This window comes from Lithobates pipiens, unplaced genomic scaffold, assembly GCF_037356315.1.
Source record: "Lithobates pipiens isolate NorthernLeopardFrog02 unplaced genomic scaffold, aLitPip1_a1.2 Scaffold_8, whole genome shotgun sequence".
NCBI classification, from domain to species: Eukaryota; Metazoa; Chordata; class Amphibia; order Anura; family Ranidae; genus Lithobates; species Lithobates pipiens.
Genome location: NW_027507903.1, coordinates 385,924,359 through 385,948,580, shown reverse-complemented (window position 1 = coordinate 385,948,580; position 24,222 = coordinate 385,924,359). Strand labels below are relative to the sequence as shown.

The 24,222-nt window shown below is 46.6% G+C and overlaps 1 protein-coding gene across 5 annotated transcripts in view; it reads left to right on the top strand.

Moving 5' to 3' along the window:
* Positions 1-24,222, top strand: part of VDAC1 (voltage dependent anion channel 1) — a 600,174-nt gene that overhangs the window by 369,899 nt on the left and 206,053 nt on the right. Inside the window, exon 5 of one of the 5 annotated variants that reach the window (XM_077473897.1) lies at positions 4,443-4,689. The exons of the other annotated variants lie outside the window; for them this stretch is intronic. Within the exon in view, the coding sequence (XP_077330023.1) occupies positions 4,443-4,674 (232 nt within the window). The 3' untranslated portion in view covers positions 4,675-4,689. Of the gene's footprint in view, positions 1-4,442; positions 4,690-24,222 lie in introns of those variants that run through there. 5 annotated transcript variants of the gene reach the window in all.

Sequence of the window (24,222 nt, the reverse complement as noted above, 5' to 3'; positions counted from 1 at the left end):
ATGAGCTTTGGAATGTTGTAATGTAGATAGTAGTTTTGTTCGCTTTTCAGATGTGTTAAGTCCTTGGATGTTAATAGAGTATAGTTTAAGCTGTTGGTGGAGAGGGGTCGCCTGTTGCGATGCCGGGGTTGAATTCATAATTGCCGTTCGGGGGGGGGTATAAGAATGAGAGCGCGAGACGCTGTGTCCGTGTAAACAGATGAGCTAGGGAACGGTGACTACCACCAGAAAACTGATGAGACAGTAGGAGGGGGAGGGGTACACCACCCTGTCTTGATATTAGGAGGATCAATAGGTGTACAGTGCGGGGACAGCAAACCCACCCTATATCAGATGAACTTGCTTCTAGCAGCTACCGAGAAGAAATAAAGTAGATGTATCGCTAGTATGCTGACTCACGACTCAACAGGCTAAAGATGGAGGAGATATAGAAGTTTAGTAGACGGGGAATAAGGGGAACTTGCCTCATGGTAGCAGACTAGGTGCATGTAAATATCTCAGGGAGATGTAGTTTGTTGCATCATATCAGTGTGAAATCTTACTTAAATGTAAACACTAGGTCTCAAAATGAAAGGCAAAACCACAGGCTGGACATAACAGTTTATCAGTAACCAATAAAACTGATAACAATCGGATATTGTAATAAGCACACATAGTTACCACTCTGTAAAGGCTAGTGCAAATACCCCCTTTCAAGGAGTCTATAACATTGTTGCGCCAAGTAGAAAGAAAGTAGTGAAAGGGGGAACCTTACAGGCTAAGCGATGCAGAAACATAGCGTTATTGCAAACCTGTCACGTATACTCTTAAATTATAAAGAAGACCAGACTTCCTGGAAGATTTTGTTGGGTGTAGGAAGTATATCCGGGTATGAAGATCGCAGTACACCCCTCAGTTGCCACGGTCTGGAACGACAAGTGCTTCAGTTTACCAGGTCTATAAAGAAGTGGGGGTGCAATACCTCCGATGGTTGAACCTAGAATTTGCCGCCTTAGTTCAATATAACCACAAGAATTATGAGGGGTGGAACAGTTACGTGAAAAATGGCAGTGTTAGGATGGTTGGATAGGAAGAAAGTTCGAGTGCCAGTGTGCGTCCAGAATAGGTATTCGCTAGCAAGTTGGATTCCTCTGATGACATCTAGCAAGGGGCGAGTGTCTTGCCACAAGTATTTGTGGGGGTTGTAGTAGGAACCGCTACAGTCCAGAAGGTTTTTTATCTTAATGCATGCATTAAGATAAAAAAATATTTGCCTTTACAACCACTTTCCCTTGCGAGGCGAGTCGAGTGAGGGAATAATGGACCCCATTCGACTCCATACCATTGGATGACAGAAGCGACGTCAAACGTCACTTCCGCCCAATGGTCTTGAAGGGGAATTTTTTATTTATTTTTTATTGAAAGAAAAAAAACTTTTTATTTATTTTATGTGTAAATGTGAGATCTGAGGTCTTTTTGGCCCCAGATTTCACATTAAAGAGGCCCTGTCATGCCTTTTTTCTATTACAAGGGATGTTTACATTCCTTGTAATAGAAATAACTGTGACCCAAATACATTTTCTTAAATGGACAGTGTAAAAATAAAAAGTAAAGTAAGAAAAAAAATAATTTAAAGCAATCAGTCCTGCCGAGCTCACACGCAAAAGCGACTGCACCCACATATGAAACCAGTTTTCAAACCACACATGTGTGGAATCGCCATGATTGTTAGAGCGAGAGCAAGAATTCTAGCACTAGACCTCCTCTGTAACTCAAAACTGGAATCCTGTAGGGACTTTCCAAATGTTGCCGATGGAGATTAAGTGCCAAAGTTTGGAAGCAGACGAGTGAGTAATGAGAAGAGGAGTGAAGGTGTGAGGCATGAGCTCACACACCCAGACCACGTAATAGAGGCTGCACCTGAAGTGTTTATGCAATGAGTGGGAAGCCTGACGCTGGCCACACACAGCGCATAGCCTGCAGCGCACGGCTCCCTGATACTACACCAAACGAGAGACGAGAAAGCTGCATGGAAAGCCACACAGAGAGAGGGAAGTCCACCCGCAGACGTGCCGCCCTGCATCCAGCGGGAGGGGGAGCAGGTCTGCAGCAGGCGAAGTGCGGGGGAAGCCGGGACGCGACTCCCTGACCCAAAATACACACAGCCCGCAGGACCGAAGCCCATTAACGGGCGGGAGAGGCAGGCAGTTGACTGGCAGAGGTGGAGAGGTACAAAGTGGAGATGAAAGTGCTCACAGTGGAGACCTGGCACACACCGCAGCGGAAAAGAGGGGTAGTCTGCAGACCCCAAAAGGTAGGGGGGGACCCTGGTGGGGGAGCGGACTAAAAAGGGGTATAGAGGGACTTCCGGAGTTGGGAGATACCCCTACAGAGCAGGAGCTGGATATACTATTGCCCCATAATGACAGAACAAATCAGCTGATTTATAAACCAGGATATATCACGCAGGACGTTAATGCAACGCAGAATGGTGCGTCCATTACTGGAAACGAGAAGGTTGGAGATTAGGTATCAATGGGGATTCCCCTATCCCATTAATAGCATCATGAAACGGGAAAATGGCGGTGCTCTGCACAAAAGATGATCTGAAAGTGTTCGTAGAAATATTGGACCTCCCACCAATGGACTATGTAGACTGGAGACCAAATAATGTAAAGACTGTAATACAATATCTGGAACGGTGGTCTCAAGTTATAGAGAAGACCTGATGAGACAGATAAGACAAGATAGAGGAGGGGAAAATTGTGTTTTTTTTCTCGTGTTTTTTTTTTTTATCTGAGGAGGAGACAGAGGAAGAAGGAGGAAAGGTAAAATGGGGGGAGTAATCAACACGTAACATATTTAATGCAATTGAATGTTACTGGGGGGGTGGGGTGTGTTTTTTTTTTTTCCCCCACCGCCCATCTCCCTCCCTCTTCTCAGTGAAAAAAGGTATATGATAAAGAATATATCATAATAAAGAAGGTAGCTCTATAAGAGAAATAAGGAAGAATGGTCTGGGGTAGAGGAAAAAGAGGGGGAAGGCCTCACCCACTACAAATAGGTTGGTCCCAATGAGGGATTGGATAATCTGCACTGTGCAGATGGGAGGGAGGAGAGGGGGGAGAAGGAGAGAGTGAACTCCCCCTTTTCTCTAATTTTTTTTTTTTTATGTGTGAGGCTGAGGGATAGGCCTCTTTCACACGGGGTGGATCAGTAATGATCCGCCCCGTTATGATCCGCTCGCTCAGCGGGGATCGATCCGTTGTCCCCGCTGAGCCGGCGGCGGACAGGGCGGTCTCCGCACACTGTGCAGGGACCGCCCTGTCAGCTCTCCGCTCTCCTCTATGGGGATCGGACGAGCACGGACTGTCTGTCCGTGTTCGTCCGATCCGCTCTGCAGACGGACAGAAAAATAGGATTTTCCTCCGTCTGCAGAATCGGACAGTTGCGGAGGCGGACAATAGCGGGTGTCTGCGGATGCTCATCCGCAGACACCCGCTATCCCATAGGGATGAATGTATGCCCGTTTTTCATCCGCAAACGGATGGATGAAATACGGACATACCATCCGCATGTGTGAAAGGGGCCATAGAGAGTAAATATACACATTTGTTTGAGAATTAAAGAGACTTGTTATGAAATAACACAAAGAAAGGCACTTATATAAATTATATTAAGGAAGTGAGATCTAAATATAGGTAGAAGTAAAATAAAGGAAAAGTGTTTAATATAGAATAAGTACAGGAATATAACTCACGATGATACACACAGAATACCCCATTTTGGGAGAAGGGTAGGAGGATGGAGGGGAGGTATGGGAAGGGAGAGGGAGAAGGGGAAGGAAAAGGAAAAATGCTAAATAAATGGTGTTACAAAATTTAAGATCCACTTGTAATTATAAAAGAACACAAAGAGCAGGTATTTATTGGGACAGCATGGAAAGGAAGAAGAAAGAAGGAAAGGGGCGTGGGGCTAGAGAAAAAAAAGAAATGGGAAAATTATTTCTCTCTCTCTCTCTCTCTCTCTCTCTCTCTCTCTCCCCTTCTCTCTCTCTCCCCTTCTCTCTCTCTCTCTCTCTCTCTCTCTCTCTCTCTCTCTCTCTCTCTCTCTCTCCCCCCTTCACTCTCTCTCTCCCCCCTTCACTCTCTCTCTCTCCCCTTCACTCTCTCTCTCTCTCCCCTTCACTCTCTCTCCCCTTCACTCTCTCTCCCCTTCTCTCTCTCTCTCTCCCCTTCACTCTCTCTCCCCTTCACTCTCTCTCCCCTTCTCTCTCTCTCTCTCCCCTTCACTCTCTCTCTCTCTCTCTCTCTATCTCTCCCCTTCACTCTCTCTCTCTCTCTCTCTCTCTCTCTCTCCCCTTCACTCTCTCTCTCTCTCTCTCTCTCTCTCTCTCCCCTTCACTCTCTCTCTCTCTCTCTCTCTCTCTCTCTCTCCCCTTCACTCTCCCCTTCACTCTCCAGGAGGAGGGGAATGGAAGGCGATGGGGAAGTAAACCACCGAGGATATCATAAGTTTAAAAGGCAAGAGATGATGATTTCATTTTATGGTATTGTTTATATGCAACATATTTACATAGTTAGTCAGGTTAAAAAAAAACACAAGTCCATCCAGTTCAACCACAAAAAAATATATATATATATATACAATAAATATCATACCAGCCCATATACCCAATTCTATACCCACAGTTGATCCAGAGAAAGGCAAAAAAAAACAGCAGAGCATGATCCAATTTGCTAAAGCAGGGGAAAAATTTCCTTCGTGATCCCCCGAGAGGCAATCGGATTTTCCCTGGATCAACTTTACCTATAAATGTTAGTACCCAGTTATATTATGTACACTTAGGAAATAATCCAGGCCTTTCTTAAAGCAATCCACTGAGCTGGTCATAACCACCTCTGCAGGGAGTCTCTTCCACATTTTCACAGCTCTTACTGTGAAGAAACCTTTCCGTATTTGGAGATGAAATCTCTTTTCCTCTAGACGTAAAGAGTGCCCACTTGTCCTATTTGTTGACTGTAAAGTGAATAACTCGACACCGAGTTCCCTATATGGACCCCTTATATATTTTTACATGTTGATCATATCCCCCCTTAATCTCCTCTTATCAAGAGTGAATAAATTCAGTTCCTCTAATCTTTCCTCATAGCTGAGTTCCTCCATGCCTCTTATCAGTTTGGTTGCCCTTCTCTGCACTTTCTCCAGTTCACCAATATCCTTTTTGAGAACTGGTGCCCCAAACTGAACGGCATATTCCAGATGAGGTCTTACTAATGATTTGAACAGGGGGAAAATTATATCTCTCTCTCTGGAGTCCATACCTCTCTTAATACAGGAAAGGACTTTGCTCGCTTTGGAAACCGCAGCTTGGCATTGCATGCTATTATTGAGCTTATGATCTACCAAAACCCCCAGATCCTTCTCCACTATGGAATCCCCCAGTTGTACGCCCCCTAGAATGTATGATGCATGCATATTCTTAGCCCCCAAGTGCATAACTTTACATTTCTCAACATTAAACCTCATCTGCCACATAGTTGCCCAATTAGACAGAGCATTGAGGTTGGCTTGTAAATTGGAGACATCCTGTAAGGAGGTTATTCCACTGCATAGCTTGGTGTCATCTGCAAACACGGAAATGTTACTTTTGATCCCAGACCCAATATCATTTATAAAGATATTAAAAAGTAAGGGTCCCAACACTGAACCTTGGGGTACACCACTGATAACCTTAGACCATTCAGAGTAAGAATCATTAACCACTACTCTCTGAATTCTGTCTTTTTAGCCAGTTTTCTATCCATTTACAAACTGATATTTCCAAACCAGTAGACTTTACCTTACACATGAGCCGTGTGTGCGGAACTGTATCGAACGCTTTTGCAAAATCCAAATATATCACGTCCACCGCCACCCCTCTGTCCAAGGTTTTACTTACCACCTCATAAAAAGAAATCAGGTTTGTCTGACAACTTCTGTCTTAAATGAATCCATGCTGTCTGTTGCTCAAAATATTTTTTTCCTGCAAGAACTCATCTATGTGGTCTTTAATTAATCCCTCCAGTATCTTCCCAACTATAGAAGTTAAACTAACGGGTCTATAATTACTTGGTAAAGACTTTGTTCCCTTTTTAAATATAGGCACCACGTTGGCCCTGCGCCATTGGAAAATGTTGAATGTAATAAGTGAAAAAAAATGTTTAATAACGTTTGAATTATATAAAAAAAGTGCCAAAGTTTGTCGCAATTCCACCAGCGAGTGCAATTTTGAAGCATCACATGTGGGGTTTCAATGGATCGTCACCGATCCGTGATCCGAACGGGTCACCCTGTTCGGATCAACACACCACGCGATCCATGGAGCGCTCTGCTGATCGCGTGGCTTAGGAAAGGCTGCAGCTTCGGCCTAGCTCCGGAGTGGCAGCCATCTTGGTACACCCGGCGGCCGCTGTCTCGTCAGGAAGTGACGTTTCGTCGCCGCCATCTTGCTATACCCCACACTCCTGCACAGCAATGATAGTGAGAAGGGGGCAAGCAGACATCTTGTTGCTAATAGTTAAATGTGAAAATCAGAGGTGTTCTGTTACATTAGCAACCAGGTAAGGTCAGCAGGTTTGCTGCTGGTTTTAAAATTTTACATCTAAACAGTCTGTCGGATTTACAAAACTGTATTTAAGCATATAAGCTCCGGTTTGTGTTGAAAATAACTGTGAAATCGAAAACTCCAGTGGGTATAACAAGATTTGTCTTTAATTAATTTTTTATTTTTATATTTTGCTGATCCGAAAAAATGATCCGATCCGTGACTCTGATCCGAGTAACGATCCGTGAGTTTTTTGATCCGTTGCACCCCTAATGACATGTTTGGTATCAATTTACTGGCGTAACATTATCTTTCACAATATAGAAAACATTTTTTACTTGTGTCTTATTTTTTTTATTAAAGTATTTTTTTTCCGAAAAAGTTGCGCTTGTAAGACCGCCGTTCAAATATGGTGTGACGTAAAGTATTCAAATGACCGCCATTTTATTCTCTAGGGTGTCTGAAAAATATATAAGTGTGTGTGTATGTGTATATATATATATATATATATATATATATATATATATATATATATATATATATATATATATACACAGTGCCTTGCGAAAGTAGTATTCGCCCCCCTTGAACTTTTCAACCTTTTGCCACATATCAAGCTTCAAACATGAAGATATAAAATTTTAATTTTTTGTGAAGAATCAGCAACAAGTGGGACATAATTGTGAAGTGGAACGAAATCTATTGGATAATTTAAACTTTTTTAGCAAATAAAAAACTGAAAAGTGGTGCGTGCAAAATTATTCGGCCCCTTTACTTTCAGTGCAGCAAACTCACTCCAGAAGTTCAGCGAGGATCTCTGAATGATCCAATGTTGTCCTAAATGACTGATGGTGATAAATAGAATCCACCTGTGTGTAATCAAGTCTCTGTATAAATGCACCTGCTCTGTGATAGTCTCAGGGTTTTGTTGAAAGCGCAGAGAGCATCATGAAGACCAAGGAACACACCAGGCAAGTCTGTAATGCTGTTGTGGAGAAGTTTAAAGCCGGATTTGGATACAAAAAGATTTCCCAAGCTTTAAACATCCCAAGGAGCACTGTGCAAGCGATCATTTTGAAATGGAAGGAGTATCAGACCACTACAAATCTACCAAGACCTGGTCGTCCCTCTAAACTTTCAGCTCAGACAAGGAGAAGACTGATCAGAGATGCAGCCAAGAGGCCCATGATCACTCTGGATGAACTGCAGAGAACTACAGCTGAGGTGGGAGAGTCTGTCCATAGGACAACAATCAGTCGTACACTGCACAAATCTGGCCTTTATGGAAGAGTGGCAAGAAGAAAGCCATTTCTCAAAGATATCCATAACAAATTCTCGTCTAAAGCTTGCCACAAGCCACCTGGGAGACACACCAAACATGTATAAGAAGGTGCGCTCTGGGGGCGTGGCCTGAGGTGCAATGGAGTAGGACATCTGCAGTAGGAGCTCCGCTCGTCCACACTCCTGCAACCTCCATCCTGCAACATCCTGCCTTGGTGCTGTGCCTGGACGTCCCTGCCTTCTCCCCCACAATACTCCTGGAGCCATCCGCGGGGCCGTTCTGGTGGGATTTCCCCATTCGGGGACGGCCTGTAGGAAAGTCCGCGGCTTCGGCCTAGGCGCCGGAGCGGCGGCCATCTGGCTACACCCGGCGGCGGCTCTCGGGCCTCCCCAGCCCTCTAGACTACTCCGGAGCTGCCCCGCAGCACCCCCGGCTGCCGGATCACCCTCGGCCGCGGGTGTGGGACCTATTTTTCGGACGGAGACTGGTGGGACAGTCCGCGGCTTCGGCCTGGTCCCTCTGCCGGCGGCCATCTTGCTACACCCGAGGCGGCCTTCACAGACCTTTATGACTGCCTGCAAACTTACATCTCTCTGCTGTGGCCACCGATTGCTTTCTACCACCTGTGAAGTGCCCCTTTATCCCCCTGCGACCGGTGGGACAGCCTGTGGGACCGGCCTGGGCCTAGGAGCAGTGGCCATCTTGCTATACCCGCTGAGGTACTGTGCCCGGTGATCTGTAACCCCCTGACCGTCCTGTCCCCGGTTTATTCCCGCTGCAGCCGCTGATCCTCTTGAACACGGTCCATAACCTTAATTGCGGCACTGTACAGCTGTTGTGAGTGGGGAATTTAAGAGGTTGGCCTAATACACAGCGGCCATCTTGGCACACCTCGGACCACTTCCGGACCATGTCCCCACCTAAAAAGTCAGCCGAGGCCGCTGACAAGCTTGCCAGGTACCGCCGCCATGAGGAGGAGCACCGGGCCAGGGATGGCGCCGGAGCTCCCTCTGACGCAGACCACTCTGCATCAGCCACTAACCAAGTCCTCGATGCCATCGCCCTGTGCCAGAGCACGCTCACCTCCAAAATTGAGGAGGTTAAAATTGATGTGTCCCTCATCCGGCAAGACCTCTCCACCCTCGGGGACCGCGTGGCGGAGACAGAGACCCGCATCAGTAGAGCTGAGGACATCATACACCCCCTGCAACACACCACTGATGAGGTACGCCGCCAGCTGCAACAGCTTAGCGCAAAACAGGACGACATGGAGAACCGCCTTCGGAGGTGCAATCTCCGCTTTATTGGCCTCCCTGAGTCGGCTGAGGGCAGCGACCCGGCGGGTTTCCTTGAAAATCTCCTGACCTCCACCTTCGGCAGAGAGGCATTTTCGGTGATGTTCGCGGTGGAGAGGGCCCATCGCATTCCTGCTCATCCTCCTCCCCAGGGAGCCCCACCGCGCACCTTGATAGCGAAATTTCTTAATTTCCGGGATCGCGACAAAATCCTCCGCCTGACCAGAGAAAGGGGTAATATCCCTTATACCAATACGCATTTGGCAGTATTTCCAGACTTCTCCAGCGAGGTACAGCGGCAGCGCTCCAGGTTTCAGGATGTTAAACGACGCCTTCGGGTTCTACACCTTAAATACGCAATGTTGTATCCTGCGAAACTTCGCGTGGAATACGAGGGCCGAACCATCTTTTTTGAAGATCCTGCACTGGCGTCCACCTGGATTGACCAGAGGGAACACCGAGACTGAACATGCTACCCTACCTGGGCGCCCACGACTTTTTGATTAAGCCGTTGATGGGCCCATTACAACTGACGGCCCTTTGCGGAAGCTGGGGGCTAACCCGGAAATTCCTTTAACACTAGTTCCGGCTCTTACAGCATGCTTATCGACTCCAGGCGACCTTGCCGACATGCGCTCCCTGCCTCCTTTATACCTGCGGAGCGCCTGGGGAGGACCGTGGGCTACACGACGTCCACACCTTTTCTACTATACTTTAAGCAATCATCCCTATGGCGGGCGGAGCTACCCCCTGCTCAGCCATGATGGTGTTACACCTTTTTGGCTCCTACTCCCCAAGCACCCTTCAGAGAAGAAGTCGCCCCCCTAGGATTTTTTGGATTTTTGTGTACTTCTTCCTCCCCCGTTTGTTTGACTCTTTTTTCCCCCCTTTGTTTTTTTCTTTGTTGCCATGGGTATCTATGCCCCCCTGCAATCAAGTTCCATGCCTCCAATGGGTCCTACGCATTGGATGTCCCCTGTTGGTACCCGGTTATGGGGTTTGATGTCCAAGCCGTGTTGGGGTGGCGCTGGACTGGGTGGGGGAGGGAATGTTGTGGTTTCTATTTTTCTTACACCATTATGTTTACAAACGTTTGTTTATGCTGAAGGTACTATGTTCAAATTTTACATGCACTATGGGTATTGGCTGCTATTGTGTTTTATGCTAACTGATATAGCCGTGACTGCTCTGCTGACTCTAGTACACCTCTGGTTTATTGTATGCGCCCTGCATCCGCCATGAGCTCTCTAAAGTTCTTTACGTGGAATGTCAGAGGTATGCGGAATAAGATAAAACGAACCGCCGCCCTGGCATTCCTTAAGTCCCAGCGTGCTGACATAATTGCGCTCGTTGAGACCCATGTTACTGGCCATCTTCAATCCTCTCTCAAAAAGCCATGGATAGGTTGGGCATACCATGCCACCCACACCTCCTACTCCAGGGGGGTTTCGGTCCTAATTGCTAAAAGGGTGCCGTTTGACCTAGTGCTGCTCCAGACGGATCGGCAGGGCAGATATGTGTTTCTACACGCCACCATTAACGGATCCCCTATTTTGATACTAGCCTGCTATGTCCCCCCTCCCTATAATACGGTTGTAATTAAGGAGGGCCTCGCATTTATGGCACAATACCCCTCGGTGCCGGCAGTGTGGATGGGGGACTTTAATTATGACCCTCACTCCCGCTTTGGACCGAATGGGCACACTGGACTCCCCTACTGACCCGCCAGCCCATACTAGACTACATCGTATATGGACCGACTTTGCCCTTGTGGATACTTGGCGACACAGGTATCCGCATGCTAAAGCATATCCGTGCTTCTCCGCTAGCCATAACACGATGTCCCGGATCGACTTCATCCTTATTTCACAGACCTTGACACCCAGACTGGGAGATGTGGGCTTCGCTCCAAGAATCCTCTTGGACCATGCCCCCTACTGGATCACGATGCGGCTCCTGAAGGCCTCTCCCCCTCCTGCTTGGCGGCTTAACCCATTTTGGTTGACCGCCCTGCGGGAGCAGGAAGACATCCCGATGGAGTTGCAACACTATTTTACCGTTAACAGGGACTCCGCTACGCACGACATAGTGTGGGAGACGTTTAAGCTTTACGCCCGCTCCCTGCTCACCACACGCATTAACAGACTTAAGCGGTCGTCCACCCTTCTTGTCCAACAGGCTACGGATCACCTACAAAGACTAGAGGAGGCGTTTCATCGAGACCCCTCACATGACACAGCCAATAATCTTAAGATTCAGTTACGGCAGGTCTCCCAACTGCATACGGAGAAGGCCAAGCAGCGCATTTTTTTCTGTAGGCAAAGGATATTTGAGTACGGAGAAAGATCGGGCAAACTACTCGCTTACCTCGCCCACTTAGATTCCCGTCCCCCAGTTGTGGTATCACTGAAAGACATCCAGGGGAATGATGTTACTGATCCACAACAAGTGGCGGAGGAGTTTCTGAGATTTTATCGCGCACTCTACGCCACCCGGGTCACTCATACCCCCCAAGACACCAGAGACTACTTAGCGAGAATTAAATTTCCCAAACTGACAGATGCCCAACGTGAGCTCTTAGAGGCCCCCATTACTGAGGAGGATATTTCCGGGGCTATCTCCTCTCTGGCCACCTCTAAAGCACCTGGACTGGACGGTCTACCGCTTGAATTTTATGCCACCTACTCTGAAATTTTGACCCCTAAACTTCGCAATCTATATGAATCGATATTTGACACGGGAATCCTACCCCCCTCTATGAGAGAAGCTCAAATAGTAGTAATTCCCAAGCCCGGGAAGGACCCACACTATCCGGAATCATATAGACCCATCTCCCTACTACAGGTCGACATTAAAATATTGGCTAAGATTCTTGCCTCCCGCCTTAACCAGGTCATCCTTTCACTGATCCACCCAGACCAGACTGGCTTTATGCCAGGAAAAAACACCGCCATGAATATCCGCCGTTTACTCATGAATATTCAGGGATCCCATGATGAAGTCGGCTCGCGGGTCGTGGTGGCTCTAGATGCTGCCAAGGCCTTCGACTCCGTGGAGTGGAACTACCTGTGGGAGTGCCTTTCGGGATTTGGACTTGGCCCCAATTTTATTCGATGGGTCCAACTCCTGTATCAATCCCCTAAGGCCAAGGTGTTAGTAAATGGCTGGCTCTCTGACCAGTTCCCGCTGGAGAGAGGGACCAGACAAGGCTGCCCCCTCTCTCCCATGCTATATGCTTTGGCTGTGGAACCACTTGCTATTATGGTTCGCGCAGACACCAGAATCCGTGGCCTTAAGATAGGGAGTCTGGAGGAAAAGATCGGGATGTATGCTGACGATACACTCCTCTACTTAGCCGATTCGGGTCCCTCCCTTCTTGCAGCCCTTCACACCATTGACAGTATTGGTAGTCACTCGGGTCTGAGCATCAACTGGTCCAAATCGCAGATCCTCCCACTCGATCATTTCCCCCCTGTACCCACTTCCCCTCCTCTGAATCTCCCTAGAGTCTCTGTGATCAAGTATCTAGGAGTGCAGGTCACTAGATCACTGACAGACTATGTGCCTCTAAACATTGAACCCCTGTATACCCTGATCAAGAACAAGACACAAACCTGGGCCAGACTACCTCTAGGTGTTATGGGACGCATCAGTCTGGTCAAAATGATACTTCTACCTAAGTTACTTTATTTGGTGTGGCATGCACCCCTATACATACCACAAAAGTTTTTCAAAACAATCGAGTCAATTCTTAATTTATTCGTATGGGGTCACAGCAGACACAAATTGTCTTGGAACATTCTGAAGAATCCAACGACATTGGGAGGGGCTGCTCTTCCAGATTTCCAGGATTACTATCTTGCCTCCCAATTGTCCCACTTTTATCATTTTGACAAGAGCGAGCTACTAAGATACCAGACACTACTTTGCCAACGTCCGGGCGACCCGGCCCATACCCCACTTCAGTCGGTCCTTCGGGCCCCATTGTCAGGACATTCCCCCCATCACAAAGTAGACATGCTCACACATCACCGGAGGATCTGGCGGACGGCCCTGAAAAAAATCGGGACCCCGCAGGTCCATTCCTATACACCTCTCTGGTTTAACACTCATTTGCCCGAACTGTTGTCCGTTCCAGACCCCGCAGTCTGGATACGTTATGGGATCCTATACGTGCACCAAACTATGACTAACGCTGGGCTCAAATCATTTCAAACGTTAAAGGAATAATTCTCACTCCCTAACCATGTCATTTTCAGGTACTTACAGCTCCGACATGCTTTACAGACTCAATTCGCCGGCTCCAACCCAACCGTGACAGTCCCTCTATAGTTGATATAATTAAAGGTGATGAGCCAACCAGGTTGATTTCCGCCCTCTACTCCACCATCCGTCTCCCAGGCACCGTGAAATTGGCATATGCTGCTAAGACCCGATGGGAGGTGGATGTTGGAATAATTGAGGATGAGGAGTGGGATGAAGTCTTGGGGGATGTGAAGAAAGTTTCCCCCAAGCTGTCGGACCGCCTTACGCAGTTGTACATCATTCATAGGACATACTTGACTCCCCAGAGGATAGCACGGTTTAAACCAATGTATAATCCGGGATGCCGCTTATGCGACCACACCCCAGGCACCTTCTATCACCTCATATGGTCCTGTCCGGTTATCCAAACATACTGGATACAGGTGATTTACTTTCTCCATGATCAGATGGGCTCTCCTGCTAGCCTTGACCCGAAGATGTGCCTGCTTGGTATGTTGCCGGAGTTAGACGCTGACAAACCTCTTCGCACCTTTTTACATGAAACGCTGTTCCTGGCGAGAAAAGGGATTGCTCGTGGCTGGATGCAGGCCCTCCCCCCCACTGTCCAGTGCTGGAAGAAGGAGATTAACGATACCCTTCCATATAAGAAATTGATTTATGCACATAGAGGATGTCCACTTCAATATGAGCAGATCTGGGGTAGATGGTTGGAAGATGGGGAGACATGTACCTGATTTGCTGCTATATTGATCCCTTACCCCCCTCCCCCCTCCGCCTCTCCCTTTCTGTGTATCTTCCACCCATTGGGCCTCCTCTTATTATTTTCCCCTCCTCCTCCTTCCCCCCCCCCTTTTCAGTTACTTTTGTATTAATTTTCTCTTTTTTTTTCTCTCTGCTTACTCCCCCTACCCCGGCTGATACACAATGGCTCTATAATGATTTTGCCAATGATGAGTGTTTATTTTTCTACAGCACAGCTAATCTAATGTACTCATATAGGCAATACTGCCTTGGCCATGTTGGCCTATGTTACCCTCTGTACCGATGGCATGTTTGCTATGTCTGCTTTTTACCCTGTTTTCTGCTCCTTTCAATAAAGTTTGTTTTTCAATAAAAAAAAAAAAAAAGAAGGTGCGCTCTGGTCAGATGAAACCAAAATCGAACTTTTTGCCCACAATGCAAAACGATATGTTTGGCGTAAAAGCAACACAGCTCCTCACCCTCAACACACCATCCCCACTGTCAAACATGGTGGTGGCAGCATCATGGTTTGGGTCTGCTTTTCTTCAGCAGGGACAGGGAAGATGGTTAAAATTGAGGGGAAGATAGATGCAGCCAAATACAGGACCATTCTGGATGAAAACCTGTTGGAGTCTGCAAAAGACCTGAAACTGGGACGGAGATTTATCTTCCAACAAGACAATGATCCCAAACATACAGCAAAATCTACAAAGGAATGGTTCACAAATAAACGTATCCAGGTGTTAGAATGGCCAAGTCAAAGTCCAGACCTGAATCCAATCGAGAACCTGTGGAAAGAGCTGAAAACTGCTGTTCACAAACGCTCTCCATCCAACCTCACTGAGCTTGAGCTGTTTTGCAAGGAAGAATGGGCACGAATTTCAGTCTCTCGATGTGCAAAACTGATATAGACATACCCCAAGCGACTTGCAGCTGTAATCGCAGCAAAAGGTGGCTCTACAAAGTATTAACGCAAGGGGGCCGAATAATTTTGCACGCCCCACTTTTCATTTTTTTATTAGTTTCAAAAATCCAATAGATTTCGTTCCACTTCACAATTGTGTCCCACTTGTTGGTGATTCTTCACAAAAAATAAATTTTTTATATCTTTATGTTTGAAGCCTGAAATGTGGCAAAAGGTTGAAACGTTCAAGGGGGCCGAATACTTTCGCAAGGCACTGTATATAAAATGCTTGGGGGTTCTAAGTCATTTTCTAACAAAAAAAAAAAGATTTTAACTTGTAAACAACAGATCTCAAAAAGAGGCTCGATACTTAAGTGGTTATTTGAGCAACAGATAAGTTTATATGCCTGGTCTGCTTAGCTGCAACATATTGCCTTTTTAGGTCTCTTTCACACTTGTGCGACTTGTCCTGCAACTTGGGACTGCAAAGGCGCATGACAAGTCATACCCCATGATTTCTAATAGTACCATTCATATCTGTGAGACTTCAAAGTAGTCCCTGTAATATATTGGTCCTACTTTGATGTGAGTTACACAGGCATTCCCTGAAATCGCATAAAAATTGTGCAACTTTGGCCGAGGAACGTATTCACGCCCTGGGAGATACCATACAACCCTTATCTGCCAGGATACGTGATACCACAAGTGAGATGACGACCATCCACACTAAACTTAATGACCTAGAAAACCGCTCAAGCAGGAATAACCTTCGCTTTGTGGGGTTTCCTGAAGGATCTGAGGGATCCCGCCTTGAAAATTTCCTATACTCCTGGTTACGGGACATTTTTGGCACTAATGCACCATCATTCTCACCATCCACACCCTCCACCCACAGAGGCCCCTCCACGCTCCATAATTGCAAGAATTCTTAATTTCCAAGACAAGATTGCCATAATTGGTCTTGCCAGGGAAAAGGGCAGCTCAAATACAATGGCAATACTATCTCAGTATATCCTGACTTCTCAGCTGAAGTCCAATGCCAACACATCTCCTTTGCGGCCGTGAAAGCCTGCTTGTGTATTGAAAGTTTACAATAGGCTATTCACTTCCCTGCCAATCTGCGGGTTATTCATGCTGGCAAAGCCCTATTTTACACCCATCCCAAAGAAGCTATGGTGTGGCTGAAAGTTATGGCGTTGCACCCAGACGCAGAGGTGACTGACCATGGCTGGTGGCTCCTGGAGTTCCTCTTTGACCCTCTGCTATGGATCCTGGGACTTCCATATTTTATATGCCAAGATTATGCATACCTATGCGTTTTTCCTACATAAGTACCTACACGCCCATGATGGCTACTACTCCCCTCCCTGTGGCCTATATATAGCATATAGTGAAAAAAAGGTGTCACCGGCACAAAAATAATTTATATTAAAGTGGGGTGCAGAGATCAGTGACGTGTCACACACAGCCACGCCCCCCACAGTTAGAAACATGCCCCAGGACACACTTAAACTCTACACTGCGGTTAACCCCTTCATTGCCCGTGTCATTTACACAGGAATCGGTGCATTTGTATAGCACTGATTGCTGTATAAATGACAACGGTCCCAAAAATGTGTCAAAAATGTCTGATGTGTCCGCCATAATGTCGCAGTCACGATAAATCGCTGATGCCACCATTACTAGTAAAAAAAAAAATATTAATAAAAAACTATCCCCTAGTATATATTTTTGGGGGAGATTTATTATAGCAAAATGTAAAAAAAATTGCATTTATTTTTCTAAATTGTCACACTTTTTTTGTTTATAGAGCAAAAAATAAAAACCACAGGGGTGATCAAATACCACCAAAAGAGAGCTCTATTTGTGGGCAAAAAAGGACATTTGTTTGAGAGCTACATTGCATGGCCGCAAAATTGTCAGTTAAAGCGACGCAGTGTCGAATCACAAAAATTCCTCTGGTCTTTGGGCAGCAAAATGGTCCAGGGCTTAAGTGGTTAAACCGGCACTGAGTCTATCCAGCGTTCTGTTGTAGGGCTCTGTTAGGTCGCTTCATTTCTCTTTCCCGGCTTGCTCTCCAAGCCTCGTTTTGGTTTGGGTTAGTGGCCGAAAGTGACGTTCATATTTACCCAAAAGCCCCTACACGTTTCACATCCATACATGCGTCGTCAGGAACCTTCTTTTCATTAATTTTTATCCTTTTACTGACCTGACTATAGATGTTCAATTAGTCTCATATGTTTACATTGTTTATGTGTTATGGATGGCACAACCTGCTATGTCTAAACTGTTAAAAATAGTTTTATGACATTACTAGAGTTTTAAACTCGCATCAAAAGCGGTCCCTAGTCTTTTTTGTCCTTGGTACTAAGGTGCGAGCCCTAGAGCATTCCTGGTTGGCCCTGTCCTATCACGCGACCCATATGACCTACTCTAGAGGGGTCTCTATTTTACTGGCTAAATCTCTGTCTGCCAAAATTATACAAGTTAAAACAGATCCTGATGGGAGATTTTTTGTACTTACAATACGAGTTGCCACTGTGACTCTTCCTTTAGTGAATGTTTACTTCCTTCCCCCATTTTCTGTTGATGTGCTATCAAAATTGTTACTTCTGCTTTTATCCAGACCCCCAGGTCCCCTGCTTTGTGTGTGAGACTTTAACATTTTACTGGACCCAGCTATGGACCGCCTGGGGGGTGGTGGTAGATCCTTTTGCAGGTTTATGGTCTCACCGAGATTTTACGTTGGAAGAACCCGGATATCTGTCAATACTATTCCGCACCATGTCTCGTATAGATCTGGTGTTCGCTACTGAGGATGCCCTCCCCATTGTTTCTGCTGTGTCGTACTTGCCTAGGGGTGCTTCAGATCATGTTCCCCTATCTGTGGATCTCCTCCTCCTTCCAGGTTCTGGCTCCACTATTTGATGTCTGAATTCCCACTGGTTGGAGGATGAGGTGGTACAGGGGGAGTGCAAAAAGGGTATTTTTGGATACTGGAATGCAAATTTAGGCATGGTTGACCCCCTAACAGAATGGGAGGCCTTTAAGACCACATTTAGGGGTACTTTTATGTCCATTACAGGTGTCTTGCGCAAAAATACCCAACAACATACCAAAGACCTAGAGACTGCTATGCTGGCAGCAGAGTCTGCTTATGTTGCCAGCCCAGACTCTGATACACGGGATATATGGTTACACTGTTGCAGAGTGTATGAACTCCATTTGTTGGATCTTGCAAAAAACGCATTCTACACACCAAAAATCCTTTGAACACAGTAATAAGGCTGGGCGCCTATTAGCTTACCTGACTAGGCCTGACCGCTCCCCTATTTCTATCCCTCACATCTTGACTTCAGAGGGTATTGGGGGGATTGGTGACATCCCAAGAGCTATTATAGAGAACTTTCTAGACTTTTACAAGGACCTCTATACTTCGAGTAAACTACTCCAGCCCCCAATTAACTGACTACTTAGACACCAGGCCTAGATGGGTTCCCAGCTTAATGGTATACCCAGTTTAAACATCTACTATGCCCATTTATTTTACATACTTCTAACAAAGACTTAGAAATGGGAACTCTTCCCCCCCACTTTGCAGGAGGCTCTGATTATTCTATTAAAACCTCGTAAAGATCCCCTCAAATGTGATTCATACCGACCTAGTTCTCTTAATGTTGATGTTAAAATCCTTGCCAAAGTACTGGGCAATCATCAAAATACGGTGGTCGGGAGTCCAGTCAAAAGTGATCAGGGAGGGTTTATACCTGGTAGGTCCACGAGAATTAATATCTTCCAGCTATTCCACAATTTAAAATATCCCCATGACTGTCCCCCTACGCACGCCATTATGTCTCTCAAAACTGCCTTTGACAGTGTGGAATGGCCCCACCTCTTTCAGGTACTGCAGCTATATGGCTTTGGCCCTCCCATTATAGCATGGATAAGACTCCTATATACTTCCCCACTGTGTGGTATATGAGTTAATTCTCATGTTACTGATACTTTCCCAATTAACAGGGGCACTAGGCAGGGGTGCCCATTGTCGCCCCTCCTATTCGCTCTAGCAATGGAACCTCTTGCTGTGCACATCCATTGTTCCCTGTTAATTAAAGGTCTTCCTATTGCCACCATAGAGGAGCGAATTTCACTATATGAGGATGACTCCCTAGTTTACCTAGCAAACATCAATGACTCATTAAACGCTTTGCTGTCTGAAATTGACACCTTTGGTGACTACTCTGGCCTCCGAGTGAACTGGGACAAGTCCAGTCTCTTCCCCTTCCAGACTGCAGGTTGTGTCTTCTTTTAGGTACCTGGGAGTCATAGTTCAAATGCCCCTGGCATCTTATATTGCTAATTTGTGGCCCCATATTAACTACGTTACAACTACAGACCAAGTAATGGATGGATTTACCCTTAGATATTATGGGAAGGGCCAATGTACTTTTAAAATTATATATCTACCTAAGCTATTGTATAGTCTAGCCAACTCTCCTTGTAAAATTCCCAAATCCATTTTTAGGCATATAGACACAATCTGCATGGCGTTCCTGTGGAATGGCCACCCCCCCCCCCCCCCACCCCCAGAGTGGCCCTTGAAATGCTAAGGCTGCCGACTTGGCAGGTTTGGCTTTCACTAACTTTTACCTGTATTACCTGGCATCCCAATTGGTCTATATCCATGACTAGCTGCATCCAGGGGCAGCAAACACCTATACAACTACGGAGGGAGCTATTGCCTCCTCTTTGGAAACTCTCCACAACATTATCTATAGATGCCGTGTCCCGGCCTGTCCGGGCATGTCTATGCTAGATGCGTCCCTTTCCCTATTCAAGTCGGTCATTTCGAAAATCTCCAAAGACTGATGGTCTACTTCTCCCAATAACCACTTCTGGTTCAATCCTAACCTACAAGAACTCTACTCCCTACCTGACCCACAACGATGGTACTCTAAAGGGGTTAAATATCTATGCAATACATATGATGCACAGAGTTTTAAGTCCTTTTGCCAAATACGCATTGACTTTGAGTTACCATATCTTTACCTGTTCTACTACTACCTAATCTGACATGCTGTTCCTGCTCAGTTTGGCTCCCTGGACAACCCTATAGCGATATCCCCACTGGAGAAACTGCTGAGACACCCAGGCCCTACTAAACTTATTTCTACGCACTACACTGCCCTCACAGACTATAACCCTAGATTCCAGATGGCACAGACAAAATTAACCTCTATGGGCATTTCCTTTATGGAAGATGACTGGTCAGAATTCAGTGAAACATATAAATCCTCAGTTGTATCCTCTAGGGACTGCATTATACATGTTTAAATATTTCACGATTCTCATCTTACCCCTGCCAAGCTGCATAGAATGGGTCTGTCTCACCTCTGCTGACTGTTTTAGGGGATGTGGTCGAACTGCTGATTTCCTGCGTTTCTGGACCTATCCAGTGGTCCAGGACTTCTGGGTGGATATAGGTTCCTTTTTCTCCTCCGGTCTGGGTCTCCCAAACATTGTAAAACCCCAAGAACTGCCTTCTGGGCATCTTTGGTGATTTGTCTATTCCCTCATGCTAAAAGACTTTCCCTCATCTTGTACTTCTATGCAAAGAAGTCTATATTGTCATGGCAGGGATCACAAACTCCTGAAATCCCTCTGGTTGAAATTAGTCAATGACTCTATACTGTTGTATAAGCTCAAGTTTGAGATTCGGAATCTAAACAAAACTTTTCACAAAATTTGAGACTGGTAGATAGCTAGCCCTTTGGCTCTCACTAGAGATGGCCTTGCGGTTCGCCCGGCTTGCGGCAAATTTTGCTTGTCCACGATTCGCCAAACCAGCGGATTTCTAGCGCTGTTCACGTGGCGGACATATGCATTTACATTGTGAAGAAATTTGACCCATGACACATCCATCATGGGGTACAGGACAGCCAATTGAGACATTTCAACACATGGACAATTGGACATGCCCCCTACCTTATAAATAGACCTGATCTGGCGGCCATTTTACATTCTGTATTTTGTCAGTGTAGGGAAAGGATGCTGTGTGGAGCAGGGACAGTCAGTTTAATCACTAACTATTACTATTAGGTCCACAAAAGGACTGGTATAGGTGTATAGTATATAGGGTTGTAATACACTTAGAATATACTTTCTTTCAAATATACAAAGTGTATTATGGTGCACTGCTGACTGCTGTGCTGCTTGATTCTGCAGCTGTCTTTTGTTAGTGTAGGGAAAGGACGCTGTGTGGAGCAGGGACAGTCAGTTTAATCACTATTACTATTGGGTCCACAAAGGTCCTTTTTAAGGACTGGTATAGGTGTACAGTATATAGGGTTGTACACGTATAATATACTTTCTTTCAAATATAGAAAGTATATTATGGTGCACTGCTGACTGCTGTGCTGCTGAGTGCTGACCGATTCTGCAGCTGTCTTTTATCAGTGTAGGGACTGAGGGACAGTTTGGTGTTTTGGAGCAGGGACAGTCTGCAAATCACTAGCTACTAGGTGGTGTCAGTGCTCTCTAACTGGTGCTGGTGTGGTCTCAGTGCTCTCTATCATGATGCTGGTGTCAGTGCTCTCACGGTGCTGGTGTCAGTGCTCTCTATCATGGTGCTGGTGTCAGTACTCAGTCTCTATTGTGGTGCTGGTTTCAGACAGTGAGGGAGATAGCAGCAGAGAAGCCAATCAGCAGGCAGTGCCAGCACCATTGCTGAGGATCAGCACTGGACTGGCACCTCCGGACCACCGCAGTGGGGCCCTGCATAGGTGGGGGTAAGGGCCGGGCAGAGGGAGGGGCTCAAGCACAAGTTGGCACACTGGGACACTGGCACAGTACTGCGCTGCCCTGACTGTGGCACTGATCATCTCCTGCACCCCCTTCATAGCCTGCCCTGACCTTGCATCTCTTCCATGGCCTTCATGCGCTCCTGAATTGTCAAAATTTCACAGATAAAAAAAGAATGCTTGTCGTTGTCGATCCCAGATTCACTTAATACTTTTGTAATGTCCGTGTCCATGTTGTGGGACTATGTGTGCACAGCTAGTAAGTATTTTGTGGCTGAAAATATGACCTGGAGGTTTTTAAGGTTCGTCTGCCATTAAATTCAATGGGGTCCACCGCAAACTGGAACTTTTGGCCGCATTCGCGGGTCGCGTTCGCGAAACGTCCCGTCAGAAGTTCGTCCATCACTAGCCCTCACCCCAGGGTGAATACATTTCTATGTTATTACATGGTCGTGCCACATACCCTTACCCTGCTGATCTCATCCACTGCTTTATAATTGTAAAGAAATTGACTAGGTGTTTAAGTCAATTCTTATGACTATGCAATTAATAACCACAGGAGACAAGTGAATTAACAGAATATCTGTTTATTGAATGTATGAGTGTATTATTTTATTCTGCAATGAATAACCAAAAGGTTTGCTTTCTGTATCTGTCTGTAGAGGGTCAGCCTGGGGCAGGGTCAAGAAAGGGTTAATCGAAGAAGGCAGATACTTCCGCTTAAGACCTGCTTATTAGCTGTGCTGAAAGTGTCAGTGGGGAGCTGTTTGAGTAGGAGAGAGACGCAGCAGCACGCTGTGTGGAAATGTCCATTGCTGGATGGTGTACCTGCTGGGTGAGCTTAACCACAAAAAGACTGTAGCTCTAATTGGAGCCATGAACTGTTACCTGTACCTGTGTGCACATCCATGTGATAAGACAAGAAGTCTGTCTGGTCTGATGTTTTTTTTTTTTTTTTGCTATTTTGCTGAATAAAGCCATTTTTATTTTACTGGACTGCCTCTGAGCCAGCTCTTCACCCCTCTGATCCAATACAGTTGGTGGAGCGTGCATCGGGCAGTTTTAGTGGTCCAGTCTAATCCCATGTCCTGGGTTAAAGCTGCACAGACAGTGAAATCTTCTGAACAAGCCATGGAGGATGTGGTTAAGCAGCTGGTACTGGCTAATACACAAGCGCAGGCCCACCATCAGGCCCTGGTACAAGTGCAGGCTCAGTACCAGCAGATCCTGTTGCAGACAGTCACTGCACAACAGAAAACAAATCGCTTACAGAGTGAACAGATAGCAGGATTACAAAAGGCGGTGACCCAGCAGGCTGAAATGACGAAAGGTGACCCCGCTGTAAAGAGTCACCCCCGGAAGGCAGTGCAGCGGACCCTACAAAATATGATGGCCTTAGACAATGCGAAAGCATAGCTAGCTATGTTTGAGCGAGTTGCAGCAAGGCAGGGTCTGCCTGATAAAGACTGGGCAGATGTACTGGCTCCTTTCCTGACCGCAGACCCCCAACAAGCATACTGTGACTTGGCCCCTGAAGCACGCACGCGATTATAAGCTCCTGGAAGCAGAAATCCTAGCAAGGCTGGGAGTGACTGTCGCTTTAAGGGCAAGCCGACTCCATGGCTGGCGCTCTGACAAGGCTAAGCCTGCCCGTGCGCAGCTCTGCCACCTGATGTACTTGTTCCAAGGTTGGCTGAAACCTGAGGAAAAGACACCCACTCAGATTGTGGAAAGAGTCGCACTAGATCGTTTCCTGCATGGACTACCTAGGGAGCTCCACCGATGGGTGGCTCAGTCCGAGCCTCAGTCCCTGGATGAGATGGCTACAGCTGTGCGGAAAAGTTCCAGGAGAGTCCCTCTGTCACAATAGAGTTGGCCCATTTCAAAGAAGTGCATTCCAGCACCAGTGTGCCTCCCGGTGATCGAATAGTGGCTGCTCGGAGGCATAATACAACTAGCAGGAGCACCCCAGGACCTAAGCTTCCAGGGAACCGACAGAGGGAACCCTGTGAGGTTTGCTGTTTGTCCTGCCATCAACTGGTTCAGCTGGCGGCCCAGTGCCCAAGTCAGGAAGAACCAATGGAGTGCGTCATGGGTCGCCGTCGCTCCATGTATATCCATGCATTATGTGCTGCAACCAGCCTAAATCCACATGAGTGTGTGGTGTGGGTCAATGGACAGGAAGTGGTAGCATCCTTGACTCCGGGAGTGTCGTTACCCTGCTCCAATCGGACGGGATGCCAAGAAAGCTGGTACCAAGGGAACAGGTTGGGGTCACCTGAGTGCATGGGGATGTTAACTACTTCCCACCTGGCCAATGTACATATACGGCCGGGTGGGAGCCGCCTCCTTCTGACTGGATGTTCAGG